At 41.3% G+C, this 20,162-nt stretch overlaps 1 protein-coding gene across 3 annotated transcripts; it reads right to left on the reverse strand.

Moving 5' to 3' along the window:
• Positions 1–253: 253 nt before the first annotated feature.
• On the reverse strand, positions 254–5,319 carry LOC148041284 (RNA-binding (RRM/RBD/RNP motifs) family protein). 3 transcript variants are annotated; one of them, XM_087678846.1, is made up of 12 exons: positions 5,037–5,319; positions 3,366–4,380; positions 3,106–3,195; positions 2,782–3,015; positions 2,445–2,666; positions 2,267–2,366; positions 1,950–2,177; positions 1,383–1,753; positions 1,163–1,272; positions 984–1,078; positions 793–896; positions 254–593 (listed from the first exon to the last, which is right to left on the reverse strand). In XM_087678846.1, exons 2-12 carry the CDS (start codon positions 4,374–4,376, stop codon positions 501–503), a joined length of 2,658 nt encoding a protein of 885 aa, XP_087534972.1. In that variant the 5' UTR covers positions 4,377–4,380; positions 5,037–5,319; the 3' UTR covers positions 254–500. The 3 variants fall into 3 exon arrangements, with proteins under 3 accessions (XP_087534972.1, XP_087534977.1, XP_087534969.1); XM_087678851.1 differs by having other exon boundaries at positions 1,383–1,750; positions 3,366–4,387; XM_087678843.1 differs by having other exon boundaries at positions 3,366–4,387.
• Between the last annotated feature and the right edge of the window lie 14,843 nt (positions 5,320–20,162).

The raw sequence follows: 20,162 nt of genomic DNA on the forward strand, positions 1-20,162 counted from the left end.
TATCATATTTACTCTTGCATCGAGTACCACCAGATTCAAAAAACACATGTAAGCACCATAACTGTAAGATGAGCTCATCCCTTCAATAGACCAACTAACATTGGAATGTTGCCCAGAATATACACAAGGTGCAAAGAGCGAGAGTGCAACAAAAACAGGCATGCGATTCCCTTCTACCCGAAGTTGGATACCTTTGCTGATGCAACAGCTCGCTAGTGCACAACACATCAATCCCATGGGTTGCAGCACCTGATGTACAGCTTACAGCTTTCTGAATTGAAACATTCATATAATACACCAAAACTTCTGACAACCTGGGCAAAAGCCCATACAAGGAACTCATTTTCGATTCAGATTCCAGGAGCTAAGCTGGAACTTCCTGATGAAAATCAGGTATAGCATTAACTGCCAAGGACAAATTTAGCTATATGAATCAGAAACCATCCTTTTTGTCTGCAGCAGATACATGTTGCAACAAGAATTTTCAATGCCATTAAAACTCAATAATATGATCCAGAACCACTGCCAGGAAGCCCATAGCCAGAACTCGAGCGGCCCCCATACATTGATGAGGAATATGAACTTCCTCTCACCTACATGCAGAAAAAAGAAAGGTATGTTAGGTTTCCAGGAAACAGCTACAATAAGTTTGCTCGCACAACCTACAGTAAGATTACTGAACAAGCATTATCCTACAACTTGAACCAGGACTGGGAACCATCATCAGCTTACAAAAGGGATCTCTACTTCTTATTGTGCAGGTCAGCCTAACATCAAAGACCAGGTGCTTACCTCTCCTGCACCAGATACATAATCCCCTCCTCCCTGTAGTACCGAGGAGTAGCCATGTCCACCTGAGCCATACATAGGGCCTGACCCACTGTTTCCTAAGGAACCTACAAAAATAGCGCTTCCACTTAGCTCAAAATTTTCATCTTTCAAGACTTAGAAAGATGAATCACAGGAAGCTAACAAGGCCACACCTGATTGATCATAATTCGGTAGGGACTGGCCTGCTGGAGCCCCTCCTGCAGCCAGATTGCTCCTACTTCCAGCTGGTGAGCGTCCCATAGGCGGCCTGTCAAGACATTGCACAAAAAGATCAACATATACAGAAAGATAATATGGACTATCAAGACACAAAAGCATGCTGAGCACCTACCTTCCTGACTCAGAATAGTGAGCACTCCCTGCAGGACCAGGATCTGCATAATCAACACGAGCCCTAGGATAGCCCCTGCGTCCTGAATCATAGTATGGAGTGGCTTCGTCCTATGAAAATATAAATAGCATCAACTGAGTTACACCAGCAATATGTGAGTCACTACGGCTCAACAGAACCACCAAATTACACTCTGGAAAAAATCCGAAAAAACACTTACCACAGTAGAATATGGTCTTTTCATTCCAGGGCCAGCCTCACTGTAGTCACGGACACCAGACCCATACCCCACATCTAGATCTCGTTCATAGTTATGTCCTCTATCAGGTCGTCTGGGATATGCGTCTTCACGGGGAAGCTGTCGCCCTCTAGAATAGCTTCGAGACCTTGGTAAGCCTGGAGACAGTCTTGCACCTCTTGGTGCATAGTCATCTCTATAGCCACCACGCCTGGAAGAACCCCCCCTGCCTCTTGGAGAAGTGAAATCATGGTTTGGTCTACTTGGCTGACTCCCGCGCAAGTAATTCAGCTCTTCCCGCCTAGGGAAACCCCCTCTAATAGCTCCTCTTAAAGGACGAGAGGGCACACCTGCTGCAGCAATAAGTAAAAGTATGAGACAGTTGAGCATGCTATCAAACTAATCATCTGCCTGTAAATTTCTTTGAGAAATACAACTGGATATCCACTAATCTCATGCTATTAAAATTCGAAGTTAACTATGATCCCCCAGCATATAGATCCAACCAATGTTCGAACAGAGAGAAATAGTATTGACATAGTCTCATACCACCCATAGGCATCCTCCGAAGACCCCTACCATTTGGGGGAAATCTACCCCTTGGCCTTTCCTCTGGCCAAGGTCTTTCATCCACAACCTGTTTTTTAACTGCTCTGATCATTTTTTTCACACTTGCCTCATCATAAAAACGCCTGCCAACACCTCGACTCATTCTACCACCTCGAAAAAAGCCTCTTCCCCTCATACCAAACCGACCACCACCACGAGGGACCCACCCTACAAAGTTATAAAAACAATTGACAAGGTTACTCAAGCAGATTTCATGACTTCATCAACCACAGGAAGACATCATATTCAACCTTTACCACGTCCTGCAGGGCGGCCACCAACTGGATAACCACCTCGGGCCCCCTTCTTATGTTTCTTTCGGGGTACAGGTTTTGCCAATTGAGCTTTGACTTTGACCTGAAGGAACGGGATTCATAACTGAGACACGTTGATCAAGTTACAGCTCATCAAAGAGGAATATCTGCAGAATATCACCTTGGTATCTCCATCAAGCAGTTCTTCCTGTTTCAGAGCTTCTACACAAGCTACAGCACCCTCTCGAGTAGCATAATTTACGAATGCATAGTCATTTCTCTTGGATCTCGCCATGTACTTTGCTAAAACAATGCGATCAATGGGACCATATTTTCCAAAATGTTCTCTTACTTTTGATTCATCCCATGAGGCAGGTAAGCCATCAACAAAGACTGACTTGACCTGCATGTGCAAAAGGTATAAGAACTCGATTCAGTACCACTCACTCTAGTCAGGGCTCATCACAATCATAAAATCTTGTATTCTCATAAACTGGGCTACTGTCACAGGTGCCAACCTTGGCCATGACTTCCTCGTCCACAAATGGTTCAGCCCAAGAAACTTTTGCAGATCGATCAGAGCCAAATATAGCATCTGGCCTGCTTAAGCGTGTGAATGCTTTTACAGCATCGTTGTGAGTTGCCAACTCCAAGAAAGCAAAACCTCGATTCAATCCTTCATTTTTCTTATCATTCATCAAAGTCATCTCTTCAATGCCTTCAACCCCATATTCTTTCAATTTTTCAAGGACCTAGAAGCAGTAGCATCAGTTGTTAGATGATTCAACTAAAATGAACCCAAAACTGGTCGACATGAAACTGTTAAGCAATCCAAGACATACTTGTTCACTTTTCCAAGTCTTGCAGATATTTCCAAGAAATAATGTATCATTGTCCTCGCTAGGCACAACTCCACATTCTTTATCTCGAATCTGTTCAGACAACACATTGTTCCAGCCTCTCAATAGAAAATAAGAAATGGCAGGCCTTCATATGCCTCCAGCTGAAGCAGATAAGTTGCACTCAAAACTTTCGCTGATCAAACTCACTTGACTAAAGTTATGGAAAAGTATAATAAAACCTGAACTGATTTTTCACGAACCTTCATCCTTTCAAACTCAGTGGAAGCTCTTCTAGCTTGATCTATGGTGGCAAATCGGACAAATGCATAACCCTTGTTTTTCCCTGTCAAAGGATGTCTCATGAGGCGCACTTCCACCACATCACCAATAACCTCAAAAGCTTTCCGTACATCATCCTCATTAGCATCTTTGTCCAAGCCACCAACAAAAACCTCAAACTTCTTGCGCTTCTGTCTTTCAGTGACTGGTCTTTCTTCTAGCATCTGCTGCTCCTCTGCATCTATTTCCATGCCCTCTTCTTCTCCTCCTCCATCTTCCTCTTCTTCTTCTCCATCTCCCTCCTCTTCCTCGTACTCTTCCTCATACTCTTCTTCATTTCCTTCCTCTTCTCCTTTTCCATCATTTTCAGCACCTTCAACCTCTTCTTCCTCCTCTACCTCAACTTCTTCAACCTCCACCTCCTCGACCTCCTCCTCCTCCACCTCTGCCTCCTCCTCAACCTCTTCCTCCTCTGCCTCTTCCTCCTCCTCAACCTCCTCCTCCACCCCTTCCTCCTCAGCAGCAGCTGCTTCCTCAACCTCTTCTTCCTCTTCAACTTCTTCTTCCTCTTCCTCTTCCTCAGCCATTTCTTCATCCTGCTCAGCTGCATCAAGATCCATTCCTGAAGCTAGTCGGTTGTTTTCAGCTGCTGCATGTGCCTCTTCAGCTTTGCTGGTATCAACTGTATTATGCAAGGCAACTTCTTCATTCACTTTTTCCTCAACAGATGCCTTTTTATCAGAAGCCATAGCTTTTCTATTTGTGGGTGCAACATTTTCTTGTGGAGTCTCTTTTGGCTCACTATTTGTATCCAAACCCTCTACCTTAATGTCCACGGTGATTGTTTCCACAGGCTTAGCACCCTCTGCAACAGGGACATTTTCATGCTTTGACTGCTCCTGTTTCTCAGCTGCACTGGATTTGGTAGGAGCCACCTTGCCTGCTTTCTTGGCAGGGGGTGTGTTCTTAGCAGCATTTCGTGTGGACCGCATTCTCCTGTCCTCTTCACAATGTCATAGACCACAAAACATAAATGTGCATTCTTCACAATATATTTATTGATGCATGAACAAACACAGCTATTGCAGACAAATCAAGTACAGTTGCATGCTTTTTTTGTTCTTTTTAAGAAATAAAACTGAAAACAACTAAGCACTAAAGTAAAGAATGGAATGGAATTAGAGTAGTTGTACTCGGAGTAAACTCAGACACAGTTGACTGAACAGCAGCTGACAGAGAGCTGCCATGTCAGCGTGTGGTAAAAGGAACACATTCAATATACATAATTCCTCTGCCAGAGGTGCTATAGAAGTCGCAATAAGTATCCGATAACCAACCACAAAGCAGTAAGACAGGCCTTCGCAAAATTCTAGATTTTGATTTGATTAGGCTTGTCCTCAACTCAACTTGATCCAATTCTGAATCCATGCACAAGCTGCCAGAGTCCGACAATTCGAAGCATTACACTATCAAAACCCTAATTTCCATTCTAGATCAGTTTACAGGGAAGACCCTAAAACTGGCTGTTTCACGAGAATTGTCACCAAACCCGATTGAACGCAAATATGAAAATGTTGTTGATCCACCAAATCGAAAAAACCGAACCGGGAGCATCCAACAAGAAATTGAGGTGTAAAGACTGGAGAACTTACTTCAGCAAAAGCTCTAGAGCTAGAAATGGCGACACGGAGGAGAAAACAACTCTGTGCAGTCAAAGCTCCGGTCTTGTGATCCCGTCGTGGGCGGTGTAAGAACGGAAGGAAGGAGACGAGGCAGCTGCAGAGCACAGATTAGAAGCAGCATAAACCCTAGACGGAGATGTCCGGCAACGGCATCACCAACAGGTCTATATTTATCTTCTAAAGATTTGCGTTTAGCATTCGCTGCATAACGTTTTTCCTCCCTCACCCAAAAAATTCTCTCCAAAAAGCACCTATCCCTTAGGCTAGTGCCTTTATATCATTTAATACTAGTCACCTAGGCAACGTTTCACGATATGTTAAACGAAAATGAAGATACTTGTGCCAATGTATAATGAAATATTAATTAGATTGGCATGTGCAGCTTAGTAAAGGAGTTTGAAGTTCTATATGCCGTTCTTGCATGTTTGTTATGTAGTAGTTTTACTGATGGTGTTTCGACTTGCATCGTGTTTCGAAGCGAAATACGTTTGTAGATAAGTTTTTGCATTGTTTAAATACATGGACAATGTCGAAAGGAGAATATGTATGCATATGCAGTTCGAGTCACTGATCGTGATTTTGAACGTTTACATTTTTTTTAATCGTAATAGGCACCATGGCCAAGTGGGAATAAGAACGGAAACATTGCATTTTCCAAGGTGATATCTAGGCAAGGTGAGGTTCTTGCAGGCAAGCCATCCGCCCTGAACGTTATTGTTCTTTCAACGAGACGATTATTATTCTGTAATATGATGCATGAGAACTTATGCTGAACAGCTTTTTGGAATACGTGTCGTCAACTTGGCTCGACTCCATTTTCAAGCAAATTGTAACATCTTTCATTCTTGTGACGTGTTTGGAGCATTGAGTCAAATGGAGAGCTTTCACAATGGAGCTCTATAATCCTTTCAATGGATTGCATGTTGAGGATGCAAAATCATGTCCTTGGATGTGGATGTTCTATTATAGCCATGTACTTTTGGATCATTAGATTATGTAACATGTTGAAAGCAAACACATTTGCAATATCGGATGTAATCAAGTCAATTCTAATAGATGGTTGTGAAAATGATCCATCATTCCAAGAGACTAGAGGGTTATTGAGAATAGATTAACGATCCAAGGTTCCATTTGCAATCGCTCTTGTCATTTTGCAAACCGAGATGGATGTATCAATGATGCTCAATTGTTGAAGTTGTAATGGCTTTGCATTGAGAATTCATTTTATGTCATCTAGTAAGAGTAACACCACGTATTTATTCTTTTTTTTTCCGTTTGTGTTGTTGGCATGCAAGGATGAGAATAACGCTTGACAAAGCCATTGTAACTTGTATTTCTTATGTAAATGGATCATTATTTTGCGAGTTGACAACATGATGTTGCATTGTGACTATACCACAGGATGCCCACATTGTTAGTCTTCCATTTTAGCGTCGTGCAAGGATGATGATTTTTTTTCTTCTTAATAATAATTCTAATAAAATGAATAAATGAAATCAATAAACAATAAAAATACTTAAAAATCTTAAAAAAAACTAAATAAAAGTAGAAAACATGTTATATAGCATGCCGAAGAGTTGGCACAAATCTCTTCGTAATTAAATAATTATGAGAGAATGTGCCATTCCTCCGTCCATTCAAAATATCTGGCTTATTGAAGTTTTATGTTTTCATTTTTTTCAATATGTTTGAAAGTTTGTTACACTTTTGTTTTCGCTATACGTTCAAAAGATCATTTTCTTCTAACCCCTACTTAATACTACAATCCGCCATAGATTGGAGCAAGAGCACTGGGGGTTGCACCAATTGTGGATACATGACGTACTGATCCTAAAAAGAACAAATGACGAAGATTTGAATCTAACCTTTTACTTTGCAAACGCGAGACCGAGGAACTAACGTACACGTCTCCACACACTTGTGTATGACCTTCCTCTCTCCTCAAATAAGAGACGGATTTTGTAATGAAGAGAATGGCCCATACTACTTAACTCTCCCCCCTTTATAGAGGCTTAAGGCTTTGCAATGTTCAAAGCTTTCCTTTAAGCTTTTTAAAGCTTTTGTAATTTAAAAACTTGAAAAACCTAAAAGCTTTCAAACATTTAAGCTTTTTTTAAAATGCTTTTCTTCAATTTTGGGTGTAACCTTATGTTTTTCTTCTTTAACCCAAAAAAATAACAAAAAAGATAATTACGAAATGTCACATAGTTGCACTTATAATCACTTACACAAAGTCTCATGTAATGTTAAACAAAAATGGAGTGCATTTTGCGTTCTAAGCCATGCTCTCTAAGAGAGGAGTGTTATGGGGCATAAATGCCCTCTACATACACTTCATATCATGTTGTTGTGACCCACTCACTAAATCGCACTTTATAGATGCTAGGTTTATACTTTGCAAAAATAACTCCTATACACATGATGTTTTAAGGTAAAATACAAAGGGTATTAAAAGAAAACCTATGTGTAATGTTGTGCCTTTGGCATTAATTTCAATCAACAAGCTTTTACACATAGCCCCTTGCAAGATAGTGTGATACATGTAAAAAAATAAGTAGCACATGCAAATATAGCAAGCCTTAATGATTCCAATTGCTTGGCAAGTTGAGTTAGTCATGGAAAGAGAACTGGAGAGCAAGGTCATTACAACAAATGGAGAGTTGTGGCCCGATGTTAATGATGGTAAATTGCAAATTAATAGGCATTTAGTGCTTTTATTGAGGGTTTATAGCATGTCCCCTCACCATGTCTCTATCGGCCATGCGATAGGCATCAATTTGTAAGTGTTCATTGAAGGAAAAGCTTCAAGCATGTGAAAAATATAAGTATGGATTTTTCTATTGTTGTGAAGGATAGTAACATAAACATGGGAGAGAACGAGAAATCTAGCATTCAGAAGCTTTATGAGAAGAGGCAACCTTGGCTACAACAAGTAAAGCAAATATTGTGAGAAATGCGGGATCTAGAGCATGGCAAAGGCGGAAGCTATGGAGGATGGAAGAAGAAGTGTAGACTCATGATGGAAAGGACACTGTTTGTTACACAAGTGAATTAGGTTCCAAGATTGAGACTTGGACTCATAAACACAATCTTGTGTATGTGGACAATGACATTGACACTTTACTGAAATGAAAAGAGTACTATCATTGCATTAAGAAAGGAAGCAAGTACAATGCTTTATAGGAAAGTAGGAAACTGCAGTAAGCACCATTGTGCATATGGGATAAGTTAGCCTGCATGTCCTTGACCTTGAGACTCCATACAAAGAGGCTGTTTGAGTGTGATTGCTGATTCTCAACACCCCTCCTCAATCACAACTAGGAAAGGCACAGAGTGTGTAGAGGCTGTAATGAGAACCACCTGCAAAGTGTGGGTATACCACAGACATGGCAAAACACCAGAGGCTGTTGCAGAAAAAGCTAAGAGTGGGTACCATAAACATGGTGGACATCCAGAGGCTGTAACAGGGGCCTCACAAAGTGTACAGGGACTATAATGCCAAGTTACATAAGGAGTTTACAAAGCTTATGGCGGGAAACATTAGGGCAAGGAAAATACAAGGCTATTAAAACAGTCTATCAGAATTATGAGAGTACAAGGACTGATGAGTCTTGTCCTTCCGATCCTGGTGGTCTTCATCTTCATCTTCTTCCTTTGCTCCATTTTCTTCTTCTTCTTTGACTGCGACTAGATAGGCCTTTTGGGATCTCTTTCTTGCGTGGCAGAACTTCTCGGTGTGTCCGGTCCTTTTGCAGAAGTCACAAAAGAGGTGATCCTTCTTGCCTTTGTACCTGTTGCCAACATATAATGCATGCTCATCTCTAGAGGTACTTGGTTCTTCTTTGGTTTTTAGCTTCTTTTCTTCTTCTAACAGTGATGCCTGGATATCAACAAGTTCAGGATTTGGCATGTTGATTAAACTTGTTGATACATTATTATATTCAGGAGGCAAGCTCTTAAGTAGAACACCGATGCAAACATCTTCATCCATTTTAATGTTTATTCCTGCAAGTTGGGTTAGGATTCCTTCCATGTAATTGAGATGTGTGGCAAGTGATGTGCTGGACTTCATTTCAAGCTTGAAGAACTCAATCAGGAGACCATACTTTGATGATTTAGATTGTGCACCGAACAGGGTGTCAAGTCTTTTCCATGTATCCTGTGAGGTCTCACAGTTATCCACATGATGGATATAACTGTTGTCTAGCTCCAGTTTGATAATGGCCTGAGCTCTGTCATCATTCTTTTGCCAAGTAGTTGCAAGGTCCGCGTCCCGAGGTTTCTTCTCTTTGCCATTTGTGATGGCCCAGAGACCCTTCTTCATCAGGATGAGCTTGATGCGGGTTTGCCAAGTGGAATCTGACTCCTTTGAATCGAGCATTTGGAGAGTCTTTGCCCATGTTAGATTTACGGGAACAGTAGCAAATCAACTTCAGACTTATTAGATTTGAGCAACAGAAGAATTGATTGAGAGACACAAGTGCTAAAAAGCACTAACTGAGTGTCAATGAATACCAAATCTGCAAAAGTCTTTTACTCCAAGTGATCTTCCCCTTCTTGATTTGATACTGATGCCTTCAGATCTGAGTGACAGTACTTTAATGAACTTTAGAGAGTATTGCTCAGTGATTAAAATCATTGTTGATAACTTCAGTGAGAGAAACAGTGAAAAAATGTCAAGATTTTGAAGCTTTGGCTATGGTGGAATTTAGGGTTTCTAAGACAGGGGCCTGGTTTTTTGTTGATTGCAGGAGCTATAGTGGATCATTTTCAAAAATTTTTATATGCCTAGGAAGCTGATTTCATGGGCTACCAAAGTCCTATCATAATCATCAAAATCGTGGACAGTATGCAGCACGCAGGCACGTCGAACAGCAGCAGGCGCATTTCTAACAGGATTCCGCGATTTTCGCAATGCTGAAGCCAGGGCGCAGTAATGTCATCGATTATCTTGCCAGGATGAAGCGCCTTGAGCAGAGGAACAACTCCCTAGAAGAAATCGTGGGCTGAAATGGCCTGGTTGAAGAGTTATGGAAGCTCCAAGCAAGGTAGGTCCTGTCTGGCTATGGCAGACACAGAGCAGAGATTGGGGATTTTCACAATGTTGAGCTCCAAATGGTCCAATGTCCTGGATTGATGTGATACAGGGAAGCTTTGTGAGTTGGGGAATACTTTTCCAGAAGGAAGCTCCAAGACATTTGACCTGTGGAGTGAGATATAAGCAGCTCAATCTGACAGGGTGCTGCTGGCTATGGCTGCCATGGAAGCTTCAGTGATAGTAGAGTTGGGAGATGAAGTCATGAGCTGACATTGAGCTAGACTGAGGTTGAAAGGAATCAAGAGAGGCTAGACAAGCAATGCCATGCCCAACTGGGCTCTGATACCATGTGAGAAATGCGGGATCTAGAGCATGGCAAAGGCGGAAGCTATGGAGGATGGAAGAAGAAATGTAGACTCATGATGGAAAGGACATTGTTTGTTACACAAGTGAATTAGGTTCCAAGATTGAGACTTGGACTCATAAACACAATCTTGTGTATGTGGACAATGACATTGACACTTTACTGAAATGAAAAGAGTACTATCATTGCATTAAGAAAGGAAGCAAGTACAATGCTTTATAGGAAAGTAGGAAACTGCAGTAAGCACCATTGTGCATATGGGATAAGTTAGCCTGCATGTCCTTGACCTTGAGACTCCATACAAAGAGGCTGTTTGAGTGTGATTGCTGATTCTCAACAAATATTGTAGCCTTTCATCTTGACTAGCCCTTGTATCATGGTCACTATCTTCATCCAATTCTAGCAACTCATAGACAGTAGATTCAAGTCTCTTGAAGCTTCTCTTCTCAAGGTAGCACACTCTATGTGACTGTCATCTCTTCTATTGGCATGATAGGTTTTTGACCGTACATCAATTCAAGAGGCATATATCCTATAACAGCACTATGAGTTATTCTGTCAGCCCACAAAGCTTAAGGGAGCAATTGTGGCCACTCTTTTACCTTCTCTCCACATGCTTTCGCCAATATCTTCACAATAGGTGGGTGACCTCTTTCAATCTTGACATTTCCTTTAGGGTTATAAGCTAAAGTTAAAGCAAGCTTTCTTCTCAATCGTGCAAAGAAATCATGGGCTTCATCTGCATCCAATTTGCCCTATCTGCTGTAATTTTTCCCACATAGCCATACCGACAAAAGATCTCTTCTAAGAGAAAAGTACACACTACATTTGTTGTCTTGGTATGTGGAGCTCTCCCTTCCACTTGATTAGTCGAGTCTTCACAAGCAAGTACAAGATACCTCATTTGCCAAAGACCTATAGGCATCGTGACTAAATCCACCACCCACTTAAAATGAAGAGATAAGGGATATATGGGTTGCAATCCATAATCCTGACGTCTCATAGATGGATACATTTGACATGTCATACATGTTTCCACAAAGTGAGCAACATCCTTACATGCCGCCTTGCCACCAATATCTTTCTTTAATCTTTGCAAAAGTACCCCAAGTACCTAGGATTTCATGCATAGCATTTACTTGTGAAGCCCTGTCACCCTAAACCCACAGTGGCATACCTTGTTTCTTGTTATCATGTTTCCACAAGTACTCGTCTTTTAGGAAAAATCCATAGGCTTTCCTCTCGATCTTCTTAAACTCCTCATCCAACCACTCTTTTCTCTTTGTTAATGTGTTGAGGTATTGACCAATTTGCCTCCACTCTCCCGCATATTTGTTTTTAGAAACACTTCTACACAAGATACATAGTATCTAAAGTGTTTTTTCTTTGTTATCCAAGCTTCTATTAGTGTTGTAGCAACTCTCTGCATTGCTGAATTCACTCTTGCAGCCCTTGTACTTCACAAACTAGCTATTGTATTCTGCATTTAATGTTGTTCTTGCATTCATGAGAGTTGTACCTATAGTTACAACAGCAACCAATTTAGTTTCACCAATCAAAACATCATTTTTAGCAATAGTAAGAAAATCATATTCTTCCTCTTCATCCATCATCCCATTTTCATTTGCATAGCATGCCCGAGATAACATGTCTACCACTAGGTTATCTCTTTTTGCAATATGTTGAATTTTAGGGTTCAAAGATTCGATGTATGCAATCCATCGGAGCATAGCAATGTCCGAGGTAGCACAACTAGTAATCATACCCAAGATCACTAAACAATCAGTCTCAATGACTACGCGAGCACCCATAAAGTCCTTCTTATCACATTTTAGGGCTGCCGCAATTCCCCATAATTCTCTTTTTACATGTGGATACCTTCTCTACCGTTCGGTCAATACTTTAGCACCAAACCAAACTGTATATATTTGCCCTTCCTTATCATCTTCCCCAATTGCCCATTCAATCTCCATTGGGCTTGTATCAACAATAATAATGATAGGCTTCCCATGTGAATAATCAGCCTTTCTCAATGTAGGAGTAGATTTTAAGAGCCGCTTCAATTTCTTCATTTCTTTCTCATGCTTCCTTTCCTAATAAAACCTTTGACCTTTCCTTAAGAGCTAATGTAGAGCATCAGCTACATGTGCAAAGTGAGGGATCCATATCAAATAGAATACACATGCACCCAAGAATATATGCACCTTAGATACATTCATGCATACATATTGTATTCTATCAATCCCATCTATGTTAATTGGTGATGGTCTTTGCCCATAGGCCCCACACATATGCCCAAGAATTAAAACCTCTTCAACTCCATAGTCTAACTTTTGTCTAAAAAGAGTTAAATGCACCTCTTCTAGATGCATTAAAAATCTCTCACAATCAACAATATGATCTATCTATCTCTTCATTCGTTTCATCCACTACATACCCTTTGATCGGAACATTGTTCAAAAAGGGCATTGTCAAATTGTGGGGTATAAAATCCTTAAATACCCTATTCATAGCATTTGTCATGGGAGCCACTGAGTTCATTGCACCTATGGGAGAGTACACATCCGTACTAACCCCAAGGGAGTCTTTATGGTTGTGATTTCTCTACTCTCAATTGCAAGCTAAAACTAATTATACCCCGAGTAAAGATCACCCAAAGAATAGATCGCTATGCTTGCAAAAGCCTTTGCAAATTAACCATAGGATCTGCACCCACATTTCTTATGGTTACTTTATTTATCGGCTACATGTCTTGAATAAATCTCAAAGCCCCATTATTTTTGTCATAGTGGACCAATTATTTGAGTACGGGATTGAAGAGCACTCCAAGATCTTCATGTGTATCTTTTCATTTAGCAAATCCATTAGATTTGGCAAGTAAGCTTTAGGCACCAGAATAGGCCTCAACTTTCATGATACATGTGGCATAGTAAATATTACCATAGGAGAGACAACATTTGGATCCACACAACCTATTTCAACTAGTTAAAATGCAAACGCTTTCCCATGCCTAACCAACATCTGCATAAAACAATCTCCTTTAGCAGGCAAAAGAAACCCTTCTCTGCACCAACTTTTTGTTCCTGTAATGTTTCAACTTTAAATTGATGATCTATATCTTTAGGATCCCGTAAACTTGGTTGCCTTGACACTTTCTCATATAGACCCACAATGTCTGGTGAAAGCGGCAAAGCAACTGGTTTCACCTTGTTGTCAACCGTCTTATATTTTGTCTCCACAATTGCTTCAACCCATTGTAATCCTTCCTGCTGAGCAAACAATGCTATAACATCATACATGTCCAAAGAACATGCTGGCAGCACTCTATTTTCAGCCTCATTTTTTGCATGTATGGTTGCTAAAATTTCAACCATAGTGTCAATAATATTTAGTCCATAAAAGAGGCCTGAAATGCCTTTATTTTCATCTAACAACCCCAATGCTCTGAGTTCCTTAGCATTCCATTTCATAGATATGAATTAGCCTTATACATAGCTTCCTTGGGCTTAAACCAACATGAACTATTTGTTATAAATTGAGAATAACCAGTAGTAAATATATGCTTTACTCGACCTCTATAGTAGAAAGGACCATGCATCCATGAAACAACACCTCCAGCAAAGTGAACACATAGCTAGAGGTGGACTTCCTACTATCTGCATGTCATGCATAGTCAGAGTTAGTGTATCCCACGACACATGTATCCTGGTTTCCATAGCATATGCACATATCAGCAGTGCCCTTTAGGTAGCTCATGATACCCTTCATGGCATCCCAATGCCTCTTGCCAAGTGTAGCCATATAACGTGCCACAACACCAACTGCAAAAGCAATATCTAGATGGGTGGCTACCATGGCATACATAAGACTGCCCACTGCTAATGCATAGGGAATCTTGGCCATCTCAGCCCTCTACTCATCTATTTGTAGACAACTTTCTGCGGACAATCGGCCTGTGATACCTTCACATGAGAAGGGAATGGACATTCAATAGGCTTTACATCCTGCATACGGAAGCATTCAAGGACTTTATGAGTGTACTCTTTCTATGATAGATAGAGTAGTCCTTGATGCCTATCATGCGTAATGTGCATACCAAGAATATGAGAGGCATGTCCCAGATCTTTCATCTCAAAGCTCTTCTTGAGCTGAGCCTTAAGAGCATCTAGCTCATCATGATCTTTCCCTACCAAAAGCATGTAATCCACATAGAGCACCAAAATCAATAAAGATCCATCACGGGCTTTCTTTGTGTACAAGCATGGATCCATAGCACTATGGCTGTAGCCCTTTGACTACATAAATGCATCAAACTTACGATACCATTCCCTAGGTGTCTGTTTCAAGCCATAAAGACTTTTCCTCAATTTGTACACTAGGTGTTCCTTGCAAGGATCTGCAAAGCCCTTAGGCTGCTCCATGTAAATCTCATCATGCAAGTCCCCATGTAAGAAAGCCGTCTTGACATCCAACTGATACAATGCAAGTCCAAGTCAAGCTGTGTAGCCAAAGCCAAGATTAAGCATAGGGTGGTCATCTTAACCACAAGGGAGAAGACCTCATCAAAGTCATTACCATGCTTCTGCTTAAAACCCTTTACTACCAATTTGGCCTTGTATGCCGGCCTGGGGTATCCAAGGGTACTTTTCAACTTGTACACCCACTTACAAGGCAAAGCCCTCTTGCCACTAGGCAAAGAAACCAAATCCCACATATGATTCTTATGCAAGGAGTCAATTTAGACTGCATAGCCCACTTACAAGGCAAAGCCCTCTTGCCACTAGGTAAGAAAACCAAATCCCACATATGATTCTTATGCAAGGAGTCAATCTCAGGCTACATAGCCCACTTACAAGGTAAAGCCCTCTTGCCACTAGGCAAGGAAACCAAATCCCACATATGATTCTTATGCAAGGAGTCAATCTCAGACTGCATAGCCCTCTCTTAGGAATGACTGTCACCCCTGCGCATAGCCTCATCATATATGAGAGGCTCTTCTGCATCTATAACCAAGACATAATTTATGGAGGGCTCATAATGATCAGCAAGAGGTCGTCTATCTTTAGTAGAACCCCCTCAATGTAGGCTATGCTGCCTATCCAATATCTTATCCAACATCTTGTCTAACATTGTGGCCATGAGGATTAGCTGGTGCAGGCTGTCTAGCTAGCTGTGCGAGAGTAGGGTGTTCCTCTTGAAAGATAACACTGCATATCTCAACAACTTTCTTAGGCTGCATATGCATTTTGTCCTCATGGAACACAACATCATGGCTACAGATCTGCAAATCACTTTTCGTTGCCTGCGGATCATCCCAAAGACGATATCCCATCTCACCTGCATCTCCATAGCCAAGAAAAATGCATTTCACACTTTTAAGATCCAGCTTATTGCATTTATCCTTGGGCACATGGCAAAAGGCCTCACATTCAAAGACACACAAATGAGCATATGAGGGAGGCTTTCCTATCCATACCTCCTCTGCAACCTGGAAGTCAATACCACTACAAGGTGACATGTTAATGAGATGCACGGTAGTAGAGATTGCCTCAGCCCAAAAATAGGTAAGCCTGCTTGGCTAAGTATAATGCGGACCCTCTCTTGGATACTCCTATTCATACGCTCAGCCATACTATTATGGGGAGGGGTATAAGGGGCAGTCAACTGATGCTTAATACATCACTTGTCACAAAAATGCTCAAAGGCATGCGAGACGTACTTACCCCCATTATTGGTCCTTAGGCATTTCAACCTATGCCCATATTGATTCTTTGCTAAAGCAAGCCATCATTGAAAGATGGCCAAGACGTCAAATTTTTGCTTTATGGGATAAGCCCAAACCTTACTAAATAATTGTCAATAAATGTGACAAAGTACTTCACACCCCCTAATGACTAATAGGGCATGGGTCCACATACATCTAAATGCACAAGAGCTAAAGGCTCACCCATGCGTGGAATACCGAACTTTTTATGAAAATTCCCAGTCTGCTTGCCATATAAACAATGATCACACAACTCGAAATGTGAGTAGTCAAAAGGCGGAAGATACTGCAAATCACTAAGCATTTTCATTTCCTTAAGTGACATATGCCTGAGATGAGCATGCCATAGAGATACATGTGGGATAGAACCCACTGACAAAACATGGTCAATAGTACTAGATACAACCAAGGGGTAGAGGTTGCTAGACTTGGCAACTCATGCAAGAGCAAGCCTGCCACCACCAGTTATCTTCCATACAGAATCACCAAAGCATATATGATAATCTGCATCATCAAGCTGCCCAGTAGACATAAGGCTTTTAGTCAGTGCGGGTACATGACATACATTATGTAGACCGAAAAGAAACGGGACTAGGATACAAAATTATATGTGGTAATGTGGGCATATAACACGACGTTCAAACGAGCGAATGGCCACACCCCATTCAAATTAGTTTATGGGGAGGAGTGTGTCTTGCCCTTAAAAATTGAGCTGCTGACTATAATATTCTTAATTTGGGTGAGGAAGATGCCCTATTCGAGTGGTTTACGACTATATCCCACTTGGATGAGCTTAAATTGTAGAGTTTGTTGCACCAAGAAGTAGCTAAACGTCAGATGAAGCGGTTGCATGATCTAAAAGTGAAAAAATATACCTTTAAGAAAGGACAATTAGTTCTATATTCTGATGCGAGTAGGGAGCTATTTCTAGGGAAGCTAGAGCCTAGATGGGATGGCCCTTACAAGGTAGTTAGGATAGGTAAAAATAGGTCCACGGCTTTACTAGCTGATCTACATGGAGTGGAATTTAAAAATAAGGTTAGTCTTAATAAGATTAAACCTTATTATTTTTGAGTATGTTAACGTGCTAAATGCATTGAGGTCCATGACCTATAAGAGAGCTTAAATTGGTTGATGGAGCAGTTAATCCCTTATTTGGAGAACCCATATCTAGAGCAAAGATATCATCAGGGGAAGCTTATTTGGTGGAGCAAAGGATACAAAGTGATTGAGCAAGAAGACGGAACCTTTGTGTGGGAAATCAAAGTTTTCTGCCATCACTGCTTATACAAATTTTGACAAGCATCCGTGTTGAGTTTAATAAAGAAGGTGGGATGGATCCGTTAGTTCATCCTCTAAGCATGTTGCATTTTGACTCTCATAATTATGAATAGAGGAGTTCCTAATGGCTGGCCGTGTAAACCCATTGTGGACGTACACGTTATACTTTGATAGAGCGTCCAGGGGCCCTAATAGAAAAGGGAGTGTTGGAGTAGTTATCCGAGATCCTCGACGTAGAGTTACAATGAAATTAGCTATTTATCTCAGGATAGGATTCACCAACAACATGGCGGAGTATAAAGCCTTGATTATGGGACTGAACATTGCTAAGAAAGGTGGTATTCAGAGGTTGTTAGTAAAAGCGGATTCCCATCTGATCTTAAATCAACTAAATGAGATATACACAGTTCGGAATCCTATCCTTTGCATGTATCATCGAACTGCTATGACCCTACTTGATGAATTTGAGTGCATCTCTCTTCAGCTGATCCCATGTTTTTGGAACCAGTTTGCGGATTCATTAGCCAATTTTGCTTATGAAGAGGACCTCTTCTTCAACAGTGGTCCTAGTCTGGATGTTGCTATTGATAATGAGACATGACCTGATCACTTATGGGGAATTTTATTAGACTGCATGTTATATGGCAGGCGATGGTTGGTATGGGTAATGTGAAGAGTGGCCGAGACCCATCTACCACTATTATCTTGGATCCATAGGTTGATCCAACGACATGTTATGCATACACCTCTTACTATATATGCAGGAGGGATGGTCACAACTTGATGCATTTAGTTTAGGGCTAAGAGCCCTATTTTTCCCCTTGGAATGGAGCGTATTTTCGTATATCTGCCTTCTTCCAAGGAGGGATCTATATGAGCTCGTTTGTTTAATCTCATTAGGCCAAGAGGGCCAGTCAGATTTGTAATGTCACGATTGATTTCTTTAGGCCAAGAGGACCAGTTTGTTTGTCGAAAACTGTGCTATTTCTTTAGGCTAAGAGGGCCCTATGTTTTTTTGGTGCAGGTACGTTTAATGGTTTTTGTCTCAGTGATTGCATTATACAGGTGGACAAAGTCACTAGAGGGAGCCTTTGCTAGCGGAGAAGCTTCTTGTGGCCATTCCAGGTGGTTTTGCCCCTTCCCGAGTTTTTTCCATGTTCCCTTAAGCAAATAATGATATATGTGTATGTAAGGGGTACCTTCTTTTTGTTTGTTGGGGACCAATAATCAAGGCATGAAGTCCCAAGTTTAGGTTAGGCTTTTCTGGTTGTCTGGTGGAGGTCTGTGTAGTCATTACCTCCTGCAAAGGCATTGTTAGGCATTGAAAGACCTGTCTTAGACAGAAGTTGTAGTGACCATGTTTTGCTGACCTACTAGGCAGCCATGCTAGGAGTTCCTGTTAGTGTGAGGTAGTTAGAGAAGCCTGCACTTAAATATCAAGAGATAGAAAAGTTCTGAATCTAGCTAAAAATAAATATACAAAGGTGTGTAAAAAGGGGTTCTAACCCCTATAAAAATAGAAAAAAAGCAGAAAAAATCCTTGAGTAGTTGTTTAGGGCCTGGTATAGGTTCCTAGGGCTGAGACAAGACCCAGGGCCGATGCCTTGTCTTCCTGGGGGTGGCATCTAGCTAAAAAGCAAAGGAAACTAAGACAGGTTGGAGTGAAAATAAAAGTGAGCATTAGAAAAGGATTAAGTGTCACCTCGTGAGGGCTTGGTAGGTTCTTGGTACCGCGACAGGACCTGAGGCCAATGCCCTGTTCTCCTTGGGTCACTACGCTCAGCTCCCTCCTTTTTACACACCTGAGTATGGAAAATAACGACCTTAAAGGATAACGTGCTCAATGAAAATACTTCTTGATTAGGCTATAGGAGTCCTCATCCAGTAGGAGCTCCTAGTTAAGTTGTCCTCAGTTAGGTAGGTAGGTTAGACCACCACTTAGGATGACCTCTCTGATAGTTCTTTTTAGCTTGGCTGTGTTGGAACAGTTGGTTAGTGGCTAGTTCTCGACTTTCTGAAAAATTATGCTATGCCTACTCCTCGTGGATTTCATGTCTTAGTTTTGACAAGGGGTAGGGTGGCAGTTGCGATGTGTTTTGTTGAGTATATCTTGCATTAGCTCCATGCTCTTTGTGGTTATGTTTATGTGCAGATTTGTTCGTGGGATTCGACGGGCTGAGTTGCCCTATCCTATGGTGGCCAATGAGTGGTGGATTTTACTCGGGAAACATGCTCAAAATTTACCAAAAAATCTGAATTTCAAGGGAAAAATAGACTTCATTGAAGGCAACAGCTGCAATCAGTACGATTTTAAGCGACAAGTCAGAGATGGGTGCCAAAAGTGCTATAAAGACCCATCGAGCGACGGTTGGAAATTTTTCATAATTTCTTGGGATGTCGGAATGGACCCCGGAAAGAATCAGGCAATGCGGACCTCGAGATGGATGCCCAAAATTTTTTAGAAGCCAATTCTGAGGGGCTGGACAAGAGATGGAGTGCCCGGAGGCCAAGACCCAAAACAAAGTCAAGTGTAAATGAACTTTAGGCAAAATGGTGTGACCCTTGGGGGCTCCCTTGGAGCCCCCTGAAAATTTGACGATTGGGGAGGGGGGCGATCGCTTTTTGCCATGGCATGGAGGGAGAAGATGG

Source organism: Lygodium microphyllum, chromosome 1 (assembly GCF_053477565.2).
Source record: "Lygodium microphyllum isolate KBCC chromosome 1, Lygodium_microphyllum_v1.1.10, whole genome shotgun sequence".
Lineage (NCBI taxonomy): Eukaryota > Viridiplantae > Streptophyta > Polypodiopsida > Schizaeales > Lygodiaceae > Lygodium > Lygodium microphyllum.